General features: G+C 41.7%; 1 protein-coding gene across 1 annotated transcript in view; it reads right to left on the bottom strand.

Annotated features, from left to right (window-relative positions):
* The window catches only part of erfl3 (Ets2 repressor factor like 3), a 46,445-nt gene that overhangs the window by 9,830 nt on the left and 10,922 nt on the right, over positions 1–25,693 (bottom strand). Inside the window, exon 2 of the mRNA XM_077527442.1 lies at positions 2,007–2,241. Within this exon, the coding sequence (XP_077383568.1) occupies positions 2,007–2,241 (235 nt within the window). The remainder of the gene's footprint in view (positions 1–2,006; positions 2,242–25,693) is intronic.

The following is a 25,693-nucleotide window of genomic DNA, read 5'->3' as shown; positions in this document are numbered from 1 at the left end:
GACGCAACAATAAGCCATCCACTTTCTATAGTACTTGTCCTCATTAAGTGACCTGGAGACAAACCCAGCTGACTTTGGCCTACAAGTGGAGATTGGAAGAACACCCTGGACTGGTTTCCAGTCAATCGCTCGTTCACCCACGTTCACACCCAACTTCAATAAACAGTAGAATGTGTGAGGAAGACAAGAGTCAAATAAACACTTAAGCTCAGGGGAGAAGATGCAAACTCGACCCTGGAGGACCAACGTTACGACTAAGCCCAAACCTCACAACTGTGAGGCAAACATGCCAACCACACAGCAATCAATCAATCCCAATTAAAATCAAAAGTGGGTGAAAAGAAACTTGGCCATGTGTTCATCAGGCAGACATGGAATACAAAGGTGCCTCTAATAATGGGGTTGATGAAAAGGAACACTTCAAAACACTTTGAAGTGTGGGGATGCTAATTGCCACATGTGATTAGCAAACTCCAGATTTCCTCCATATGAAGGACACAAGCTGGCCTGGCCTCCGACAGCGTGGCGCCATGTTAACAAGTACACGTGTGCGCGACGCCTTTCATTAATCTTTAGTGCCGCTAATCCTTTGGCCACATCTATTGATGTGCATTTCTGAGGACAGATCCGGTGTCATGTCAGGTGGCCACGTGGCGTGTGGTCGCCCGCCCTTGTCGCTTAAAGGTGACTTTGCGCCATTCATCCACACTGGACCAAATAAGAATGGAAGAGGACGCTAAGAGACGGATGCTAAGACTCGCTATATTTAAGCACTTACTCCTGCTTAAGCTTCAAATCTGTCACAGCTAGAGAGGATGGACACGCTATAAATAATCGGCATGACCGCAAGTGTCCCAGCTCACATTCTTAGTCTGTCTAATGGAGGAATTCTAAATGCAGACACTTGACTTTGCACGGATCTTAATCTCAAAGGTAAATGAGTGTGCGATTAAAAAAGAAAAAAAAAAAAAGACTTCTATTTAAAACAAGCTAAATACTTGAACCTCTATTCCTGTTCAAACACATGTAGCTTTCTTTAAAGGGCTTTAGCCTAAGTTTGGATATGGATAAGTTGACTTGAGGTAGCTGAGATGTTATAATTCCCAGGAATGGTGTCAATGGAAAACAAACCAGAGAGTTGAATACATACACACAGTCATTAAAAAAGGCGTACTATTTAAAGACATTTACTATCACCCGAGTAATCAATCAACACTAATGAACCTCAAAAGGAATGATGGGATGATAAAAGAAACTGTGGATCGTTTCTTCAGGATTAAAACAATGGAGGAGAACAACGGTCTTATGTTTACTTCTTAGAAATAGTACCTCGTTGTCTTGTCAATCAATAAGCACCAATAGATGATCAATGATGATTTGATATGTTATCGACCAGACTATTGGTGGACAACAAATTAAAAAAAAATGTGATGGAAACTTCGAATTCAATAGATGATTTTGAAGCTACAAGACTTGGCCAAATACTGGTGTAACACACCAACAGTCTTGGCTTAGGGTCTACTGTTGGAAATTAAAAATACAAGCAAAAGGCATTGAGGTGTGACTGGGCAAACAGTTGAGTGTTTTACTTGGCACAGGGGACGTTGAACTGGTACAGGTCAATAGTGTGTGAGGGCACGAGGCCAGGGTTGGGTCATTGCTATTTGGATTTAAACAGACATGACTAATGGAATGTCTGGCTGAAAGAATGCCAAAGTGTAAAAGGCTGCGCCTGTGTGGGGTCCCAATGAAATGCTTCCAGTCAACTTTATCCAGTCAAGTGAGATAGAAAAGCCATTGAAGACTGTCGTGAATTCTCTTACGGCTTGACAATATTGGCTACTCCCCCTACAACAGCCAGGCCAGGCCCTACTCCAGAGTCCATATACTTACACATCTTGGGAAGTTTCCTTATTACAAAATAATTTACAATCACTGGAATATTGTTTGAAGGTTAGTCGTTTAAATGTGTCATATTTACAAACAACAAATATTTGCCATTTTACCTCAGTGCCCTGCTCAGTTTGTCGTAGTTCATTTGGGGTTTACACTTCCTGGCCCCCCAGAGCCGGGCCACCTCGTCCGGGTCCTTGATGACAAACTCGCCGTAGTCGCCCTGCCAAGCGATGACATCATGGTACTCTTCTTTCCTCAGCAGCTCCAGGATGAAGTGCCACAGCTGGATTTGCCTGGATCCCGGGCTCGACTCCGGCTTGTAGGCCCAGTCAGGAAAGGCAAAACCTGTCATGGGTAAAAGTAGACGGCCTGTGAGTAACAAAATAAAACGTGCAGATTTTGAATAAGTTAGGGACACATTGGGGTCGAGGAGTCCAGAATTGTTTGAAGTTGGACCTGAATAAGAGTCAGCAGTTTGTAGCTGTTTCAGGTGAGTGGAGACAACAAGAGGAAAGAGGATTATGAGTGTCTAGCCAGCCAAGTATAGATCACACATAAGAGTGCAGCTTAGTCAAGCTTGCAGTGGAGTGGCCTCATTCATATTTCACATCCATCATGACTATCTGCTGCTCACTAACCTTTCCCTCTGCTTCCCTGCACTGTCTGCTTGCGCTCGAGACATTTCTCTCTGGCTTCGAGTTTGGGTGATCCCAACCACGTTTGCACAAGAATGGTTTTGTTCCGTTAAGTTGAGCAGAGTTTGATCTAATCAAACACATAGCAGTCCACTGACTAGTTGACAAAAAACACAGTTTGCATTTTTGCTTTGTTTTTACCCCAGTTGGCTGGTTTGATTTTCATGTTAGTTTAGTCAAAAGGAATTGCATGAAAACGACAGCCCAAATTTCTATGAAACTAAAATTCATGCGGCAGAATACAAAGGGGCCCATTATTCACAATCTACCACAACTATGCCACACACAAAATCAGCAATAACTTCACGTTGCTGATTATAGCAAAGAAAAAATAAATGTTATTCATTTTGGTGTGGAGATGTATAAACACAAAGATTAGAGGATGAATTTTGTTTGACCTATTTGTTTGGCTACTCATCCCCTACACACCTCTGTTGGTACAGTCAAGTATATTCTCAACATCGAGTCAACTGTGACACCACTAATTAACATTGTGGTGTGTTCACCCGCGGGCCACAACAAGATTTTGCTTTCTTGGTACCTTGGCTATTGGTGTGAATTGTGGTTTCAAATTCATAACATTTCCTTGAGGCTTGCCGGGTTAACATCATTTCATTTTTCTTAACACTGTGATTTTTATACATGTAACATTTTGAACAAAATAATCAGTTCAAATCTAAACTGTTCCTGGCCAAATATCTTTTGTTGATACGCAGACCACAATTGCTCCATCTTGGCAGATGTCTGCGTTGGACCACATTTTCTAGTGTGACTTTCACTATGTCTTAATCAGATGTTGTGCTATTCAAAATATGATAACCACATATGTGACAGTCAAAGCCCGCAGGTTGAATCTGTTTATTAAACAACTTTTTAACTTTTTACCCATGAGAGAACAAGGGCACATTTTCCACCAAAATGTTGATCCAACTCCAATTAGGAGGGCTTGTAATTTAAACTACCATCACTGTACTTGAATGAATATATATATATATATATATATATATATATATATATATATATATATATATATATATATATATATATATATATATATATTGTAAATGACTTCCACTTTGTATCGACCTTTTCTATATTCAAAGTTCTCAAAGCGCTTTAACATGATCTTCATCAGGAGTAATTGGTGGTTCGTTCAGTATCTTGCTCAAGGATGCTTCGACATGATCACGACTCAGGATTGAACCCATAACCTTCAAGTTGGGAGACAAACACTCTTCCACCTGAACCAAAAATGCAACATTAAAAGCTAAAGCAGAAGATAAGAAAACAAAAACAAAACGTTGTCAGCAGCACGGTCGCTTCACCTGCAGTCCTCGTCTTAGGATGACCGACTTCGGTCTTTGTACAAACCGCATTCCTTGTGAAGCCACCGCCTCACCACAGTGGCTCCTCACAGGAAACACAGTGAAACTACTGTGCTCAAAGTTGTGTTAGTGGCCATTGCGGGACACTTGGCCTCCTCCACCTCTTTCCTGCCAGCACACTCACTCTTTCCTACAACCAGAGGAAAAACAAACCACTCATCTCTCATCTCGATGCACCTGCTGCTCAGTAGAAACAAGACGCACAAAGTGAGACTGTGGGTGTGGAAAGGCAGCACGTATGGCACAGCTGTTTGCCTTACCACATACGAGTTTGAGCGACACAGGAAATGAGGGTGGAAACTGTGAGACAAACAGGTCCAAATCATCAGATTATGGATGTCAATGGATTTACTGGATGACAGCCTGAGGCGAGATAGATCACTCCGATAATCTGCACAGCGCTAACCTGCCCAGAACCATTTGGTGGCTTGCATAACACAATCATGTTGGTGGCACATCTGCCAGACTGTTATGAATCTGCACACTCATTTTTCTTTTTGGGCTCTTATGTAATGCTAACAGAAGCGTGCACTTTCAAGCTCTCTTTGCTTATGTTATTGACAACAGGCTGCACAGGGGGTGTGTGATTGTGAAGCGCGGACCGTGACTCACTCGCTGTTACCACCTACTCAGGATTCTATGGCACGATTCGGACCATCCGAATAACACTCGAGCAATGTGCACGATGCCTACACGTTTTCCATCTCAAAAATTCCAGACGGGATTTTAATAGCGCTGGAGAATGCGCGGCTTGTGGGAGGAAAACGATGTGGTCAACAGCCGAGCTTGTAGGTCGTGATGCGGTAACACACGAGCGATGGAAAACAAATACAGCGGGGCCTTGGTTTAACGACGCTCTTGACATATGACGATTGGAGGCTACAAATTGGGTGCAATGAGCCTGTTTGTATAAGAATATGTGGTCACACAGCACAACAAGGAAAGCTCACTTATGGCTGTACTCTGTATTTTCCATTTGTTTGTTTCTGATATAAGACACCTTTTCATCTAAAAAGTTGCTTTAATGATTCATGTAATACTGCGTTAGTGTAGATTTGTATTAGACTTTGGCATGCTCAGACTTACGTCAAATTTCAAACACATTAATGCTGATAAACGTGGCCGTTGAAACCAAAATCTTCAGTTACAATACATAACTCTTGACAGTCACAAGAGAAGGACGTCAAGAAAACAAAGTCTCGAGATTCACAAGTCGGAGATGATCAGCAGTAGTTAGTTTCGTCTATTTTATTTATTTATTTATTTATTTTTTTCCATTCCTGTTGACTTGACAGCACTCGGAGATAGAGTTGGGATTGAACAGCATTTGTGAATTCAATCATCTGGTGTCATACATTTGAGTTGCAAAATTGCGTGCTGTTTTTACAAGGAGCAATGAGTGAAAATACAGTATATACAGTACTGGCACTAGTTAACCACTAGCTACCATGCCGTTGTCAGTTGTGAAAAGGTTTAAGTGGCTCATGTTTCTTCCATTTTGAGGGTCCCATTGTAAACCACAATACACTAGTGACAGGCATTATATTCCTGCTGCTACTGTACATTCTCCTTCTCTTCCGACAATCAGACTGTCTAAAAGCTAAGACGGCAATACTGTCTCTCACCTGATGTTGCCAGACACTCAAGTCAAGAGCTCGCCGGTCCAATTTCCAATCAGGCTGAGAGGGATAAACGAGCAACGCTCATACATGCTGACTCAGAGGTTTCTGCTGTCCAGTTAATAAAGGTTTTACGACTGCAACATTTGATCGCAAACAAGTAGACATTTTGTTATAGGGTGTGTGTATGAAAGTTGCATCCTCCAAAAAAGGTATGCGACAGAAGACAGGAGCGACAACTGGAGGCCAGATTCTCGGGTAACATTTAAATTCCAAACTATCTCCTTATCTTCTACTATTTCCTTTTCTTGTTCCGCCAAACCCAAAAGTGTGGAAGAGGGACTCACACTCACATTCTCCAGGGGAGAGGAGGAGGACTCGGGTGGGTCGTGAGGGGGTGAAGCAATCTGACCTGGATGACAACAGACTAGCAGACGAGCAATGATCTCATCGCTCCCTTAATCCCCCTCACGCTCACCTCCTTTCTTCCCTCCATCCTCCCCCTCGTTCCTCTCCCACTCCGGCCATTGTCCCGCTGTCTTCCCACTCGTTTTTGCCTAATATTCCTCCCCCCGTGGCCTGTCCCGCTACTTTTCTGCTCTCTATTCTCCGACTGTTGTACCGCTCGCCCCATCTCTTCTTCCCTTTCACTGGTCACCCCCCAACCCCTCACTGCTACTCACCCCCTTTTTGCATCACTTTCTACCACCTGCCCCTCGTGATGCTGTTGCACTCTCTCTAGTGTCCCAGGGCAGAGATTAGACGCACCCCTTTCGTCAGGGCTCCACACAAGCTTCTAAATTATTGATGCAGATTGTGTGTGTATGCCGTAATGGCTATCTGGTATCTCCCCACGGGACTCATGCGGGAGGAAAGGAGCCTGAAAGAGGGAGAGTAGAGGTCAAAGAGAAAATAGTGGGGGTTAGGTCATCTCCCGCATCAGCTTCCTCTGCTCTACACCCATAGACAGACATAGATTTGTATCATAAAACAAACTGATAAATTGTGAGGAAAAGTGTGCTCAAGGTTATATAGCAACAAGTGGGGCACAAAAAAACAAGTTCAAACACGATCCTCCTCCATGGTGACCGCTGTGCGGTCCATTCCAAAGTCAAAGATATCACTAAACGCTCAATGTCTCACATTACATGCGCTCATTTGGGTCCGCTTGCTTGCTGTTGTTGACGTTTTTTCCCAATACGATCCGTCACCATCATAAAACCTTTCCCATCTGTATGGGCAATGTTTAAGTGACCTTCTTGACTGTTGTACAACTGCCAAAAATAAAAAACAAAACTGATTGCAACTTTCAGACTTAGCTTTATCGACAAAGTTTGTGAAGATTAGGTCGCATTGCAGACCAACCTCATCCTCTCACTTTTTGCTTGTCCCACATGTGTTAATGCTGGAGTCTTACTGATTTGAATGAGGGTCTGTTCAGTGGTGAATAAATTGACTCAGTGATGCCCCCAGATTTATTCTAAAAATTCAGCCCCTGAAGCTCGTTTCACTCAAAAACATAAAAGTTGGTAGGACTGTCTACTATGAGTAAACAAATAAAAAGTGTCAAAAAGCCATGTCTGAAAACACATAGCAATTCTGCCATTTTGGTTTGAAATACCCATTATATAATCGTTTCAGCCACTTCCAGGTGTCCTCTAAAAACTAAATACTTCCACAGATCTGATCGGAATGCTACCAAACTTGAAACAAAAATTGTAGTTTTTAGGATGTGTGGGTGGATCATGGCGGCGCATAGCAGGGAAACTTAACTCTCCATAAAACACAAAACTCTACAATAACTCAACTCTACAAGGTCAGAGCTTGGCCAAAAGTTCCCTAGAATCTTCTAAAAATTCAGCCCTGAAGCCAGTTCCACTTCCATTCCTCCATTAAGTTTCTATACAGCTTATCCTATTCCGGGTCGCAGGTGAGCTGGAGCTGATCCCAGATGACTGAGTAAGAGGCAGACATCACCCTAGACTGGTCACCAGAAACAGTCTATAGGGAATATATACTGAATGGGAAATGAACCTATGTCGCTACCAAAGTCAGGCGAGTGAACCACTACACCATCAGTGAATTGCCAGTTTCGTGTAGGAACATGAAATTAAGTAGGAATGTCTATCATGAGTAACACCCCCCCCAAAAAAAAACAACAACCCAGGAATCCATTCTTCAAAAGACACAGGAAGTCTACCATTTTGGTTTGAAAAAGCCATTTCATAATAAATTTAGCCCTTTCCGGATGTCGTTCAAAAACAAGGATTTAGTTGGATTGCTGCTTAACTTAAAACATGCATACTGGCCAAATGGATGATGCTAAACTACGCAAATGTTTGTTTTTTGAGATTGTGTGTGGGCGTAGCATGGCGGAGAAACAGGAACACCTAAAAATCTTGAAGATTCTGTGCGACAATAGTAGCACATTTTTCCTTGGTTTTCAGAAGTTTCCAGTGTAGATTATAAAGTTTGTTCTTGCATGGCTGAAGATGAAGTTGCACTTGATAACTAGCTAAATCGCAACATCCTTGGCGAAGGCAGTAAGTGCCTTTTGAACTCTTTGTCAGTTCCAACAGTGAAGCGAAAACACAATACCTTTTAGAGTCCTAGTAGTTTTAATAAGCCATTTGATTGCAGGTAAAAAAAAAAAATTCACTTGTTGCTACTTGCCTACTGTGTTTTATAAGCACTTTGAACAGCCTTGTGACAGAATGGTGCTATATACATAAAGCCTCCTGGCAGGTAATTCAAAGAAAGAAACCTGCAGATTCACAAGTGCAGTACCAAGTCTATGTGGGCCAAAATGCTGTCGGGAAAAAGGGAAGAGAGAGGCCGGCAGACAGTCCGAGCGAGAAAGGACGTGAGAATCTCAACGGGCAAATCAACTGACAGCTCTGTGACAAAATAACGGCAGTGTTGCACAACGGCTGGTTAACTACGGCAGATGAAGAAGCGTAAGGTCACTGTGGGTTCAGAGAGTCGGTAAAAAGCATTCAAAGGCGCCAGGCAGACACTAGTAGCCTATAGCATTCATTTTCATTCAAACAAGTCAATACATTCTCGGACGAGCAGAAAAAGTGCCCCAAGCTTCCAGCTCGGCCAAGGGAGGAAACATGAGAGGGAAGCGATGACGACACAAGGAAAAGATCTGACAGACGCAACAAGAGAAGGCAGACTGCACTTGCCATGTTGAGGTAATCAGAGCCCATCCATATGAATCCCAATGTGGCCGGACTCTTCCCACTAAGTGCATTAAAACGAGCTAAATTTACGCTTATTTTGGGGTGAATTGCAATTTTCTGAGTAATTTTGATGCCACAACGACTGATGCAATTGTGCTATTAGACTAATGGAAATGGTTTCTGTAACTTATTTTCCCAAAAATTGTATGTGTAAATACTCACGTCCAAGTTTTTTTTTTTTTTTTTTTTTTTTTTTAATGCTTCAGAAATTCTAGCCATTCTGATCAAATGGATGATTGAAAAAAAAATCTGAAAACTTGGCATAAAAGCAAAAAACATAAAATCATCCATCCATTTTCTTGACCACTTATTCCTCACAAGGGTCGCGGGGGGTACTGGAGCCTATCTCAGCTGGCTTTGGACAGTAAGCGGGATACACCCTGAACTGGTTGCCAGCAAATCGCAGGGCACACAGAGACGAACAAACATCCACACTCACAAGCACACCTAGGGACAATTCGGAGCGCCCAATTAACCTGTCGTGCATGTCTTTGGAATGTGGGAGGAGATCGGAGTACCCGGAGAAAAAAATCAAATAAAATAAATAAATAAATAAATAAATAAATCTGTTCATCCCCAGACCTTTCTTAGGACTTTAGAGGGTTATCTTTTCTAATAGTTCATCAAATTTCTAAGTTTACCAACTCAGTATTCAAGGAAACTAGCAGGTTTTACTTTATTTAGTCTGTTTGAACTCAGGACTGTCAAACTTTAAAGCACATTTTTTGCTGTACAATTACAGAAAAAAAGAAATCAAAATCCCGTTTTTCTTCACTCGACTTAGCGCAATGCTAGTTTCTATAGGGTCCTGGGAAATTCTGGAAAACTAGTTGTCTTGGAATGATATACAGTATGGGATGTCTTTTTATTTTTAAATAAAAACATCATGCAGTAAAAACAAGGATGCTGCTCAGCCATTCCTAGAAGTCGTCTATAGGCTTTTACTGCTCACCATATAGCCGCAGAAGATAGAGCGGCCCAGAAAGAAGAGAGGTCTTTGTGGCCTTGCAAGGGCCAAAAATAGCCGTTTGCGCACACACACAAACGCACAGTGGCGTTATTGTTGAAAGGAAGATGATGAGCAAAAGAGAGAACACAGTAACGATGGACAGAAGGGAGGAGAAGGACGGAAGATTTAGGAGGGCATGATGTAAGATGTGGTCGCTCGCTGGACAGTGACACTTCCAGCCAACGGGAATTAAAGGGCAGAGAAAAAGAAGCCGAAAAAGGATCGCCTCTTCCCCGAACATACAGCCCTTGTGTCCGACTCGGAACGACGGACGGTTCAAGTAGCCATTAATTGAGACGCTTGTTTAAAAGTGTGCCAAGTTCAACTTTGAAAGCAGAAAACTCAAGCTGGGTGCACACATATACTGACAATTGGGCCAAATTTAGTTCTTTTCCCTCCTTTGTGATCAAAGTCAGTGAAAGCTTGATTCTCGGATGTCGCTGAAAGATTATCCTGGCGATGATCCTGTGGTGTAGGTCATGTATTAAGGTGATTTAAAGTGATTTTCCTCCGCAATCTACTCGGAAAGCAGTTGAGGCTGACAATGTGGAGTACACAAAGGGTGTGACTGATTTAACTTAGTTGGCTGATATTAGCACTCTGATAATTTGATTGCAGATCCTTGCAGATTTTTGTTGTTGTTGTTTTGTTGCAAACACAGTACAACATAAAATCAACAACAACAAAAAATGGCTGAGTTTTGCTGATTTTTCTCTCTGTTAAGTTAAAGAAAGAGGACAGAGTGCTCCAATTAACATGTTATGAGAATTTTATTCTTCCAAATATCAGAATCAAAAAAAAAAAAAAAAAAAAGAAGTCAAAATCAGTCGGGCCCTAGGGATAGACCGATTATCGTCCGGCCTTGAAAAAAAACAAAAAAAAAACATATTGGTCTATCACTAGTACAAACATACCGATAGTCAGGCCTAATATGAGAATTTTGTATCTCTCGTGATCAAAGCCCAGAGGCCTAATTATTGGATGATTCTAAAAAATTTTACCCTGCGTGAGTGCTTTTTCCTCAACGATATGCGATCAGGAGTCGCCCACCACTGTGTTGTGTTGCGGTGGTCACCTCGAGTACGGCACACACTCAACAGTAAGAACGCGTGACCAACTTTTCCTCCTCATGTCTGAAATTTTAAACCTCTGTCAAGATGTTAAAAATTGCTACGTACACACACCACTTCATACATAGAAAGGACATAAAATGTATGTGCTTAATGGGTGACAGAGCCAAAGGGTAAAGTAAAAAATTAATGAATATTTAAACACCTGTTTTGATGCATGATCTCACCGTTGAGAGCATAATGGGTGACAACGCAGTGGTCTGGGACCTCTTGGGAAGCCTAAACACACAACTAGCAACATGCACACACACACATACATAAGCACAGCAGGCGTTTCATCTCTCGGGAGCTCTAAGAAAAGATACACACACATCCAGCACACACACCCCACAGCGTTTTCACACAGGAACTACACAGCTAAAAAGAGCTCTAGCGGACAGAAGGAAAAAAAAACATGCAAGCAAACACACGCCAAGGCCCTGCGGCGTTGCACCTAAGGCGGCACTCAGGTGCGTCGGACTACTACTTTTTTTTGGGTGCATAATCACACTCATAAACAAGCCTGGTGGGAGTGTGTGTTTGTGTGCCAATGCGCTCCCACGAGTGTGTTAAGAAGAACAGAACAATATTGTGTCACTGGCAGGAGAGCTTTTTCTTGCTCTCTGGGCACCGGGGGTACTTTTTAGTCCATTTTTTACGGGTAACATAGAAACAACTTGTCTTTTCTTCTTATATTCAGTGTTCATTTCAAAGACAATTCAATTGATATTACCTTATTGGAATCCGATTGTTTTGTTGAACAACTTTCATAGTACATACTAGGGGTGTAAAAAAAAAATCGATTCGGCGATATATCGCGATACTACATCGCGCGATTCTCGAATCGATTCAATAATCGGCAGAATCGATTTTTTTTTTTTTTTTTTTTTTTTTTTTTTTTTTTTTTTTTAGGATTCACACCTTGAGCATGGAAGAATGTTATATGAACGGCACATTAAGCCTTAATATTTTTATTTTAATGCTGTTCAAACATGAAACAGATTACAACCTCTATAAGACTGAAATTTCAGATAAATAAATAATACATTTTCATATAAATCTTACACTCTACAAGCTTACTGATTAGTATTTTCTAAATATGAATGAAAAAAAATCGCAACAATCGACTTATAAATTCGTATCGGGATTAATCGGTATCGAATCGTGACCATTCGTATCGGGATTAATCGGTATCGAATCGAATCGTGACCTGTGAATCGTGATACGAATCGAATCGTCAGGTACGAGGCAATTCACACCCCTAGTACATACCGTTTCATGAAAAAAAGTTTCACGGTGGATGCCCAGTGAGATACCATTCAGTCATCGACAACATATGGATCCAATTAAGTTGCAATCACATACAATCGCAATAAGTTTGTCTGTGAAGAACAGGTGGAAATGGTCAAACAGACCTAAAAATGGACACGTCAAACCAAAATGAAAGACTTTCTGTGTCTTTTTGGGCATGAGTTCTTGAGACATTTTTGTGGGTATACTGATGATGGAGAAGCCCACTAAGTTTTGTGCAACTAATGTTATCAGGGGATGAATTTTCAAACATTCCAGAAGGCGCTATCAAGTCCATTTGTGTCCACAATGAACATATGGCAAATTTGGTGAGTTAAAGTATAGGAACGTCCTCAAAAACCATGTCAAAGAAATTAGGCAATTTAAATAGAGTCTCCTCCAAGACAGGCTCCGAATCTCCTTCCAAGTAACTTTTAGGCTAAAGCTGTTAAGGCCTAACAGGAGCACGTTACAAGCCACAGGCGCCTGTATTATTCTCCCCCCTTCAGTCGCTCTACCGGGCTGGCGGGCGGGTGTTAATGCACTTCTCCAGCCAGCAGCTTGAGAGCTTCCAGTTGACACTTCACCTCTGGTTCAACAACACGCTGCCTACACTCGCCGCCGCCGCTGCTGTGTTCACATTCGACTGAGTGCTCATTTCAGTGCGGAGGAGCACGTAAGGACGCCGCTGAGCACCCCGCACCGCCATCATTTGAGGCTTTGATCCATTTGGACTCATCACACCAGGCGTTGAGAGAAATGATGAACAGCAGCAGCTATTAAAATTGGGTTTGTGTTAAGCGAGAAATGATTATTCCAGTAAAAAATGGCCATACATTTTATTTATGACATCACTTAATATGATCACACAAACCAATGTTGATTGGTCACTGTATTTATTTCTTAGTCAATCGTGGGACACAAATCTTTACTTTTATAACAGCAAAATTTTACCTGAAAAATATCCTGTACTATTATAACGGTGATTGAAAAGATTACTTCAAAATTTCCATGATTTTCGTCCATCTCTGTGACGGAGTCAGAGGTGACTTTGGCACACACATGTAAATTTGACGAGGCTTGAGCTAGGTGAGAAAGGTTAACGTGCAGTCCAAAACAAGGGGTGTCACTTTCGGAAAGGCAGTAAGGCTTCCTGGAATGTGCCACTGTAGATGGATGGGAAGTTAGCCACTGTTTTTGCGTCACAGAGACAAATCTGTTTCCTGCCTGCCGATGAGCGTTGTCACATTCGATCAAATCAGTTTGAAAACAGTTTGAGTGCAATCACCAAGTCCAGACAACAGACGACGATAACTTTCAAGGCACTAGCATGTTGGTGTGACTTCTCATCTCCAATTTGTATTATACTTTCTTCTCTCGATATAACTCATGACCAGACCACCAGTTTGAACTATTTGTGATTCTAGTTAATAATGTCGTACTGTATGTGTTTAGAAAGTAAAACACGCTGTGTTTTGTCCTCATTGATATACATAATTTTTTTCAGATTTTTGTAGGAAATAAGATTAATGGAATTTCCATTCAATAAAAAGGGAAGAGAGGATTTGATATGACTGTTTTAATGCTTTAAAAAAATCCAGATTTTTGCAGATTTTTCCAAAATACATGAACACATCAGGAAGTTGAGTTGAACACATTACAAAACTCACCCCACCAGAAAAAAAGGGCCGATTTGTCATAAAGTTAAACAAATACTAAAGGAGTATTGTAAAACAGTCAAATTGTTCTGCCTTTAATTCATATCCTTGTTGTAAATATTAAAGGACCCCCCCAAAAATATCTATTTTCACTTTTTTTTTGTTTAAATAATCGGTTATCAAGATAAGATTTAATTTTGACAATTATTTACATCACATCGGCCTAAAAAAAAAAAAAAATCCACATCAGTTGGGCCCTAGAATTTAGCCTTTGCAATATTTGTGAATTAGATAATGTCCTGCAAGATTCAAAAGTCTAGCAGCCTCTCGCTCGCCATCATGCAGTGTCGTCTTCAGGCGTCAGACAGCAGTGTGCGTCCATGACTCAGCTGTCTTGTTTAATCATAATGCCCATTTCGTAACATCAGGTTAGGGGGGGAAAAAAAGAAAACTACAATGTGCTGAAAGAGAAAGAAGAGAGTGAGAGAGGCCTTGTAGAGTCTTTCGACGGTAACAGCGTGTCTCCATTTGTACAGCGGCCTTGTTGCCAGCCTGTTGCTCGTTTGCTTCAGACCTGTTTGCCTTGAGCAGTGCCAGCATCGAGGAGGGTGAACACACACACGCACACAGGGCACGTATGTAGCAGAGCACAGAACTCTGTCTACTAACAGCTACCTGTTGCCGTTCCCATGGGCTCCTGGCTGGCTCGCCTCGCTTTGTGAAATACTGCTCTCTTCAAGCACCCGCCAGAAGTAAATGGTCGTTATCGTTTATTTTGTTATTGTTGTTCAATGCATTTCTTTGGCAAGGAAGGGGTTTATTTTTAGGCTTTAAGTGTCTGGTTGCTAGGAGACCAGACTGTTCCAATCGAGTGCGAAGCAGAGCTGAGCAAATGGGGGGGGGGGAGTTTGCGTCGTCAAGAGCGAAATTTCAAAACGCATTCGCACACTGAGTCAGCACTGACGCACGTACATGTACAAATTAAACGTGCGGGGATATTTGAAAGAATTTGTTTGTAAGCGTTGCCTGCTGCTGACTCGTTTTTCTTGTTCTCGTTCTTTTCATTCTGTCTGAGGTCACTGTCACTCATATTTGTTCATGTTGTCAGACCAAAAAAACACTGCCTGATGCAACAAGTGCGTCTCAACTGCCCATTCTCCATGAATCACTTTTGTGACGTTGGGTGACCTTTATTGTCAAATTTCTCATTTATCTTATTTGGAGTACAATGGACCCCGATATATTCGTGCATCGGCATTCACAGGTTCACATATTCACTGATTTTTGGAACATAACCCTCGGAACACCCCGCTCATTTGCGTTAACTTTTTATGTTTTTGTTTTTTTCGGCTTGCTAAGAGCCAGTGGCTAACGCAAGCTACTTTTCCGTTAACATGGGGGAAAAAAAAAAAGAGCGCAAAAACTATCTTCAGTGTCTGATAGGTTTAAGAGAAAACATTTCTAGTATGTGAATGAATAGCACTTCAACAAGGAGTTCATTGTAATTCTGTTGTCATCATTCAACTATGAAATCAACAACTAACACACATGATCACAAATGACAAGAACATGGCAGGTAGCGAGGGGGCTAACGCTAGCTAGCAGTTTACATCTTCACTCAGCACAGAGATGGACTCAAATGCATGACACCGCAGACCCACTAAGGAGTTATGATTTATTGGTTTTTGATAAGACGGCGTGGGATGCATAATAGAGTTTTTCAATTATCTTTGCAGAGCTGATTGTTTCATGTTGTGTTGCGTTAGTGTACAGTTTGGTTGAGCTCAGCATTAGTCAGCTAATCTCCAGCTGTGGTCCACATGCATAACTTCCATAAATCAAATTTATTCACAACGTGCGTAATTTTCACACCTTTTTCCACATGACAAGTGGTGTCCACTAAGTGGTGCAGCATTTGCGCTAATTGACAGAAATAACTTCACTCGCTAATGGATTGAACACGCACTTTTCCAATAAACTGTGAATTTTTTTTTCTTTTTTTTTCTTGGACGTTGCCATGAAGTACTGTTGTGCGCGAGATCGAATCAAATATAAATGTTTCTTGGTATCAGGCATGAGAGACCCCCAGGAGCTGTCCTAGGACCAGAGCAACAGTGCACGTCAGTAAGTATGTCATCTTAACTATACATTATTCCTAGAACACAAGTGTGAGTTCAATCTCCCTTTAAGGTGTACAATAATGAGTCTCCGCTATTATGATATTGATATGATGTATTATTAAATATTAATGTCCTGTGACCACATCATCCCTGACGACATCCCTGTCAGCTGTAGGACACATTACACGCTTGGGTTTTGTGCGTGCTTCTTGTTATGAGCGTTGCACTGCTGTGAGCAGAATAGTTGGCTGGCCCTGGGGAGCGGTGTTTTTCTCCCCACTGCGCTGTTCCCGGGGACGGCTCGCACACTCGCAAGGTATTCAGGGGTGAAAAAAAAAAGCAAGCTACGCAAACACTTGCCCGGAGTGCTTTCTAAAAAAACATGTACATGACCAAACAACTACCCCACACACTGAGGCAAACAAGGTGGAAGTGGCACTTTGTTGTGGTGATCATGCTGACGTCCATCATCAAGGGAGATAAGATGTAGCCAAGTTAAAATACGAAGCTTGAGGCTTTGCACTCCGATCAGGCCCTTGGGTGCTGAGAGAACAGGGGACACAGACAGCTTGCCAACGAGCACTGTTGTTCTTAACACCTTCCCACTGCTTGGGGGAACAGGAGGCGTTAGCGGGCATGTAGCATTAAAGGTGCTAATGAAAGCACAATTAGAAAAATGACTTTCTCTCGGCAGGTTTATGTCACGACCACAGCGAGAGAAAAAAAAAAAAAAAACAGGCAACATGGCTACTCAGTATACCATTAAAACGTGAGACCAACAAGTAAAACAAAATTCTAACGTGCTCTTGCCTTCTCTAATTAGGAGTGTGCTCAGTCACTTGGTCACATGACCACATGCTCCAATAAGAGAATGTGTGCGGAAGTAACCAGGGAACGCGAGGAAGACAAAAAAAATGCTATAATAAATTTAAATTATAGGCCAAACATGACACACATGCACCCCAAGCATCTTTTGGAGACCGTATACACTACTTACAAAAACTTTAGAGAAAATTAAATTTCAGGATGTGACGAAGATCGCATCGGCCATTTTTTTTTTTTTTTTTAAATCTGATGGCTGATTACAAATCAATTTAAAATTGTTTTAACTTCAGGGATTTATTTTAAATTGCACTAATTTATAAGAGATGCTATTGACCCTGGTAACTCTCTGCAGCTTCTGTTTTTGTTTGAAATTAAAACAAAGATAAGTAAAAATGTAGTATTTCAAATATTTGGAAAACTATCTACTGTAGAAAACAATAGGGAACTACTTGTTTCAAGTTTTCATTTAACTTTTTAAGGCATGCTGAAGACTTTTGGAAGCTCACAGAACTTTTTTCGTTTCAATTTTAAAAATAAATGTTCATGGTATAAAAAAAAAAAAGTCAACATTTTGCATCTCTGAAAAGTTAAGTGAAAGTGAACATCGGCTCCAAATATCGGTTATCGGCCTCCTTGACTACTACTAATCTGTCTCACCCCTGAAAAACAGCTTGAAACACATTGTCCAAGTCCACTTAATCTGTCCAAAAATCATTAGTCAGTACATACAAAAATATTCTTACTTATCTACGTTGTGAAGTAAAAATGTATTGTGTCCTCTAAAGATTGTCCATTTCGCTGAATGCCCAATCCCTAATACATGAAATATTGTGATGATGGTATCATGGCACACTGACTAAGAGGCCCAATTTCAAATTAAAGACGTTTTTCACACGGCCTGACAAACAATACGCAATAAATGCCCAGTAGCATCTGTGCCCTGTGCGCTTCCTGTGCGTCAGCAGCATGTGTCAACAGCGCCAAAAATACATGCAGGCTATTTCAACGAGTCCCATCAACCTGTTCCTTCCTCCGTTTCTAGTGCCGCTGTCCATCAGCTCTGTTTGTGCTCCCATCCCTTGTGCACTTTCCTGCCATTCTTTTATTGCAGCTAATTTTAGAGGAGGCAAGAAAGCTCTGGCCACATCTGGACAGAAAAGGTGTGTGTGTTTTATGTGAGCATGTACTGCAAGGCGGGATTGAAAGGAGAGAAGTAGGAAAAGGTCAGTGGGAAAAAGACTTTGCAGTATGTTGGCTTGTGTGATGAAACAGGCTATGGACAAATAATCCATTAGTAATGACTGTTTCATCCAAGTTAAGATGACTGTTGTGCAACACAAATGGAGCAGACGGTAATGAAAATGTAATCTTCACTTTGAGTACACCACACACGCCCAATAAATGCTAAGAATTACATCAAAGTAGGGGTGGGCGATATGACAATATTAAATCGTTAAGGACTTTAATGTGTTGACAATCTCATAAAGCTGAAGGATCGTCAAGATCGTCTGTAGGGCACATTGTATACAGTTCAACTTTATGTGGGCTCAAGCTTGGTTTATGCTTGATGCATCCATGAGGTCCGCACGACTCCACAATGTGAAATGACGCAATTTCAGAGCATCCTCTTCCCTCCGCGACACGCCCACATTGTTCACACGCGCACCTACGAGAATTTGTAAACTATGCGGAGTCGCAAACGAGCAAACGCTGTCGTGAACAGTGTTTTCCTCTTCCCAATTCTGTGTTTTATTTACTTTGCTAACTCCTCCCAAACCTTTGGTCGATAGTTTGAGGAAAAAACATTTTCAACTTCTATTGTGGTGTTAAGCGCTGTTCATACACCGTTGGCACTATTTACTGCCTCCTGTAGTCTGGGAGAATATCGACCGCAGCTGCTGACATGTACCCGACCAACCAATCACAGCGCAACATTTGCAATGAGAGCCGATGGATACTTTGACGTCAATTTTAGTGGACAACAGGGAGCGGTGCAACATAAAAATGTCAGCTTCTTCGAATGGCTGAAAAACGGGTGAATTTACCTGTTCAATTGATATTCCACCAACCTAATAATAATCAGAATAACATGTTAAGAGTAGTGGGGACACATAGAACTTATTATTGCACTTGACTTGACTTGACTTAACTTCCACTTTATCAATTCTCCAGCTAGCTTAAATGCTCACATATAATGGTATAATGCATTCATTCTAATGGGAAAAGGTCATTTGAGATACAAGTGCCTCACCATTGTACTGTAAAAAGCCAAACAAAAACAAAAAAACTGCAAAATAGTGGTGTAACACTATATTCTGGACTATCTTGACTAGTATCTCCAGTAGACTTCCCTCTCACAGGCGTACTACAGGATACTGACGTCGATACGGTTACAAGTACACACGGGCTTGCAAGTGCACAGTGCGCCACAACGGGCAGCGGGCGCGCCACAAAGGGCAGAGCGCGCTGTGTTTATGTGCCTGTGTTGATCCTGTCGTAAACACTCTGTGTCACCGCCTGTCACCACGTTCCCTTCTTGTGCCAGCGGCCCTGCCGCCCCGTGTGGGGGGCCTTGCTGCATGGCCGGCTTGTTAATCAGCTTTAGGGGACGCGCTTAAGTAGTGTTGATCAGCCTTACGCAACGCTCACCTCGCGCAGACATCGCTGCCAGCCGTCCAGCGTGCCAGCCAGAACACTCTCTGGTGCTTCAATGTGTTTGTGTATGTGTGTTAGAAACCATCCTTTGAGAGAAAATCAGAGGCATGAATGAACGCGTCTGTAGCACACACCGGATGGATCTTGCGAACGCGGTCACTGGAAAATCATGAGGGCACGTTTGGAACACACATGGTCACGATCGACACAGGAGTGCGTAAGCACTGCCTGATTTACTCCACAAGTTTGCCATCTAATGATAGTTATGTTCCCGGCAACCACGGCAATCACATATCAGGTCACCGTAGACAACAGAGGGATGGTCATGTCAGGTTGAAATTGCCGCGGATGCCCAGACGAATTTTTAATCTGCAGAAAAATAAATCTTTACTGTTCATGTAAACAGGCCAAGATTTCAAATAAAGTCAATTTGTAAGTAAACTGAGACAAGATAATCATTATTTATGTATTCTTGCTTGATTGTGTGTTTTTCTCATGTAAAATGGGAAACAGCATTCAAGAGCAACGATTCCCAACTGCTGCGTTGCAGCATACACTCACTCGAAGTGTGCCGTGACAAATCATGAGGTGTGCCGGCCGCAAACAATTACCTAATTACATTTAATTGGTCGGAAAATGATTATTTATTTGCGACAATTTATCTTTGTTCATTTATCTATGCAAGTGACGTGAAGTGACAAGCGGAACAATTAAACGGTCTTTCCCTACATGGCAGAAGTCACACACACAACCTAATCTAATGGACAGTGACATTGGTTTGGTGCTGTGCGTTGATATTTTTGTAATGTGAAATATGTGCCTTCTTTTACTAAAGGTTGGAAAACACGATTCAAGAACACATGTAAGGATTGGTTTCCAAATTGATCCCAACACAAAAAAACTACAATACATATGTGATAATAAAAAATATCTAATATTATGATAAAGCAATTAACTGTGATACACGTCCATATCTTTTTAACAGTCGTATCGCAAATGATGCCAAAAATCAATACATTGTAAGAAAATCAATGACAACACAGTAGATTCTAATATTGTTATAAACAGTATCATGACACTCAATTACCGATAATGTGTTAAATCGATACACTGAAAGAAAACCAACTACAACGCCGTATTATTACAAGACCGTGTTTAACAATAAACATGACATTATTAATTAACCTATCGTTATCAACCAATTGTCCCACCCTTAGTTCAATAAGCAGCGGCAGGTCAGCTCTGCTCTGACTCATGGGGGAAGATTAGAATCGTCGAATGGAGGAAAATAAAGCTGGATGTTATGCAAGAACGCGACCGAGTGAGCGAGAGCAAGAGAGAGAAAGAGAGAAAGAAAGCGAGAGAACGGCTGATGATGATGTAACCGTAGAGCAAAATACAGCAAATGAAGGGAAGGGGCCATCGGCGGGACAAGACAGGCCCGTTTGTCCCTTACTGTACAGTACCTTTTCAGGACGCTGTTACCGACCTGTGAGACAAGATGAACAATAGACGCTAATGGCCTCAGCTGAACAATGCGTCTAACTGAACACACACACAACTACAGTGTAGAGCAGCTTTTAGTGCAGACACACACAAGCAGACGACATCACCTTAGCATGAACCGGATGCAACACCTGGTTTGATTCTGGCCTTAACCCTTTCTGGAGGGCTACTTTAACTACTACTACAAAAAAAGGCCCCTTGTCAGAGTAATGTAGAGAGTAATGAGTAAAGTACAGTACACACATGCATCTCAACAAACTGGAATCATAGAAAAGTTCAGAAGGTGAAAATACACACACATGAAACACATTTAAACTTATTATTAAAACACTTTAAAAAAGTAACATTGTTTTTCAAGACACACCTGCAATAGCGAAAATCATCAATTTAGTTTTACCCCTCTCACATGCTTAATTAAGGTATTTAAACTTATTAAAACAAACTTAAACTAACACACCATTAAAATACACTTTAAATGTATTCGAACACCAAAAAACAAGGACAAATGCATACAAAATAATTGTACATATTGTAGTGTCTGTTTACATGCGTGCCTTAAAGAGGCGGGCCCGGTGGGGTGGCATGTGATGTCAGCGATTCTGGATGTGAGCGGCAGGGTGACAGCTGTAACGAAAAGCAGCTTTTGTCTCAGTTGTGCTCTGATTGTATTTGTGTTTTTTCTGTTCTTGCAGCATTCAATTAATGGACGAAATACATATCGGTGAACGTGGCTCACCTTTGCCATATTTGAGGGCATCACAGCAAGTTTAAAAAAAAAAAAAAAAAAAAAAAAAAAAAAAGATTGGGTTGGGTATTGGGGCACTGAACGGGAAACTAATCGAACCCACACCTGCAACTGTGATGCAATCAAGCCGCAAAAAGTGAACCACGATATAGTGAGGGATGACTACAATAAAAAAAAAAACAGCAAAGAAAATTGTGATAAAGCAGTACGCAATACAGTACGAGAACACTGCTAATTTGTTTTTCGTATGGATCCTACGTTTTAAAAAAACAACAACAACAGAACAGCAGGTGTGAAATGATAAGAGGTAAAGCGGGAAGTGAACGAGAGGAAGGAAGACGGCGATAAAAGATTGACTGGCAAAGAGAGAGAGAGGAGGGAGAGGAGATAGCGAGAAATGAACTTTCTACCCTCTGTCAGTGGCTGCATGCTGTTATGTAAGAGTCCAGCGTACACACACGCACACATATACACAGAGCAATTACCTCTGCATGGAATAACCAACCAACATGTGGCAGTACCTCGCTTATGTGCGTTTGATGTGAATGCATACATCAGAATATCTGTTAAAGCTGTGCGTAAAAGGGGTTTTGTGACACACACATTGCTCTGCAGTGTCAGACTTTATCGGATCAACCGGGTCGTCTGAACGGAGCTCATCAAATTATGACGCAAGCTCAAGTGAGACCGATTTTAATCTTCAAGCAAGCGCTGCGTGTTAGCGCGGCGTGCACGCAAAACAGGTTACGCTGTGTGTGTCAATGGCGTTCAAGCCGTGGGAAATGAATGGCATCCAATCCGTCATAATGCGGTTACAGCAAACCACGTTAAGAATTATAAATAATCTTCGACAATGTAACTGGTTGTCCTGAAGTGTGAAGCTTTTAAAAGGTCATGGCCAGGCGTCATGCATCTTCTGCTGGCTTAAGTTAAAAGGAACAAAAGTAGTATGAGGCTTTTTCTTTGTTAATGAAGAGCTTTTACTTAGAAACATACCGCAAAAATGCCGCAAATAGCAGAAGATTCGGCATTGATCTGGGTTTGCCTTTTGCACATGGGATATTTGGCACAACTGGGTGGGCCTCCCACATCAGACACACTTTATTGTCATGCTTAAATCTGGTCCAGAATGTAGAGATAGCTGGCTGTTAACTGGCTATTAGGCCGTTAGCCACTTTGAGTGACGGCTAATGGACAAAAACAAAAATGAAGGGCATGTTCACTAGAATTACTAGTATATTTTTAGTATTAGTTTATTAGTGTAAATGTGGTTTCAGCTAGTTTATTTTCTTTTTTTAGCATTTTTATTTTCAATTTATCTTCTTAACAAAAGTGATTTGTCAATTTTGGTTAATTCATTACTTTTCATTAACTATCATGTGAATCCACAATGACTTTGGACAAGAAGAAGAGTACACCTTGGACTGGTCGCCAGCCAATCACAGGGCATGTCTCATGACAACATTTAAGGACATGCACAATTTTCAGTCTTTCAATAACTTATCCATATTTTGGGAACAGTAAAAACCAAGGTTAACGATGGGGAGATCATGCATATTCCACACAGGTGGGCCGGAGCAGAGATTAAAATCCTGAACCTCAGAGCGGTGAGGCGCAAGTGCTAATGACTAGCACATTAATGAATACTGAAGATTATAAATTAATCACAAAAGCAGCAAAGTTACATCATGCCTGCTTGAGTTTATAGCATTGCAGTCCAATCAAACTTGCTCCATATTGTTCCTAATAATCTGAAATGCACAGATCCTACACACACACCTCTTCACACCTCCTCCTCCTCCTCCTCCTCCTCCTCCTCAGCCAACTAACCCGAGGCAGCATGGGTCCTAAGAACCTGGCGAATCTTTGGGCCAGACGAAAACAACACCTACACGTGCGCAGCGAGCATTGTGGCAGCGGATCAGCTGATAAATCAATAATAGCCTGCGAGAAGACCTTGGCGTGACTCACTAAAATGTACACTAGGGCTCTTTCGCTTTCATTCTTCTCGTTTCAGTCAGTCTCTCAAAGCGCTGCACTTAGGACTCGTTTCCACGGTAACGTGTACACAAACGTGCCATTATTGATATGAGCTGCGTTGTGCAAGTCATCACTCCCACTGACGAGTCAAACCATGAAAGCTTTTCCTTGAAAATGCGTGTTTTGTCAATTACAGTGCTGCCACGCTCTCGGCGTGATTGCTCCTTTTTCGTTAATTAGCCTGCACTCGTAGCGACCCGAGATGGATTTTACTAATCAAGTGGTCGTAAACACATCAGCGGTTTCTTAGTGAAGATGCTTGATCATGCTCTATTCATCGCCTCGTCCACACGCTGTACCATTCCTCCCGACTATCTACATTTAAGCGCCTTTCACACTGCATGGAAAAGATTTTTCTACGTTGCCGGTCAGTATGATCAGAAATCATCTTCCTTCTGAGTAGAGATGAACAATTTTGGAAAATAGCACTGTAGAACAATTTCAGAAGAAAAAAAATATCTGTTGAGTTGGGATTTTTAGTCTGATTAAAACTAAAACAGATTCCTAGCAAACTGCTTCTATCACACACTGTGACTGGTCAGGGCACAAAACACTCTGTTCTCTTCATTAAATGATGAACTCCCATCTAAATCACTGTGTGTACGTCCACTGAAACTTACCGTGTGTGTGTGCGTGCGCGTGTGTACTCCCGTATGCAACTGCCGGGTAGTTACGCAATTCACGAGGCCACATCTGATGCTAAAAATGGACATGGATAAAACTATTGTGATGGAGGGCAGGGCTACTGTATGAAGGCACCAGGGCAAACACACACAGACACGCAGACAGACAGACACGCACGCACACACAAAACCCAGCACTGCTGTTTAACCCAATATTTTCAGAGCACTAATACCAAGCCTTTTTATAAAAGTACATGTCCATGGTTCCGGCTGATGTGATCCTCATGTATAAAAGGGGATAGGAACCGGAAGCCAGTCTCTCAGAACATTCAACACGAGGGCTTGAGTGTATCTTGCTAATGGTCATGAGGCACCACAACGTTTGGATGCCCTGGCTGCCCACAATATGAAGTCGACAATCCTAATAGAAGGAGAATGAAAACTTGCTTTCACTCTACAGCTGTTATATAACGGCATTTGTAGTAGGTTGATTCATTCCCAGGGTCCGCAACCCATTGGCACCACCCTTTGTACATCCCTATCTTATGCTTCCATCAAAGAGAGAATTAAAAATTTAAGTTTTTTTATAACTTTTTTTTATTATACAAATGAGAAATTGGGAATTCTACATGCCTAATGAAGTTTTTATAATGGCAACAGATTGCCCAGAGAACACATGGACTCTGATGACATCACATGAATCTATTCTTGTCTAAAGGTAACAGTTCAATGTTCAGGAAGGAGGCTGTTGTATTGAAATCAACATTTCCGTGTGCGGTTTCTTGAAGCACGCGTGTTGACGTTGCACTTTGATCCCCTTCCACAACGGAACGCGCAAAGTGACTAAGCTGTTATGCACAAACTCCCAGAGAGGTTTTACAAGACCAGCGAGTTTTCAGGTGTGCGTCCATGTGTGTGCGCCGTACGTCTTGGCTAACATGATGCTCGACACTGATGGCCGGCATGGTCATTAAACTTTCATCTCTCTGCTTTCCTATAAATACCTTTCCAATGATCTGATGCATAATTCAGTTTCTTTTAGGCTAGCGCAGCCGCACACACAAATACGCTAACACACACCTGGAAAGCAGAAGAACAAAAACAAAAACAGCATTTTTAAGCGTAGGATGGCTGGCGGGTAAAAAGATTTAAAGAGGCATGTGGACCTGATAGCAGCTGGAGGTCCCCAGTCTTTACGTTTGAGGTTTGGGACGATCCAAACTTTATTCCATTTCACACTGCCTGGAAGCTGGAATTTTTTTCACTGTTTATA

This window comes from Festucalex cinctus, chromosome 7 (assembly GCF_051991245.1).
Source record: "Festucalex cinctus isolate MCC-2025b chromosome 7, RoL_Fcin_1.0, whole genome shotgun sequence".
In the NCBI taxonomy this organism is placed as follows: Eukaryota; Metazoa; Chordata; class Actinopteri; order Syngnathiformes; family Syngnathidae; genus Festucalex; species Festucalex cinctus.
The sequence above is the reverse complement of the archived record's forward strand: the minus strand, read 5'-3'. Positions and strand labels throughout refer to the sequence as shown.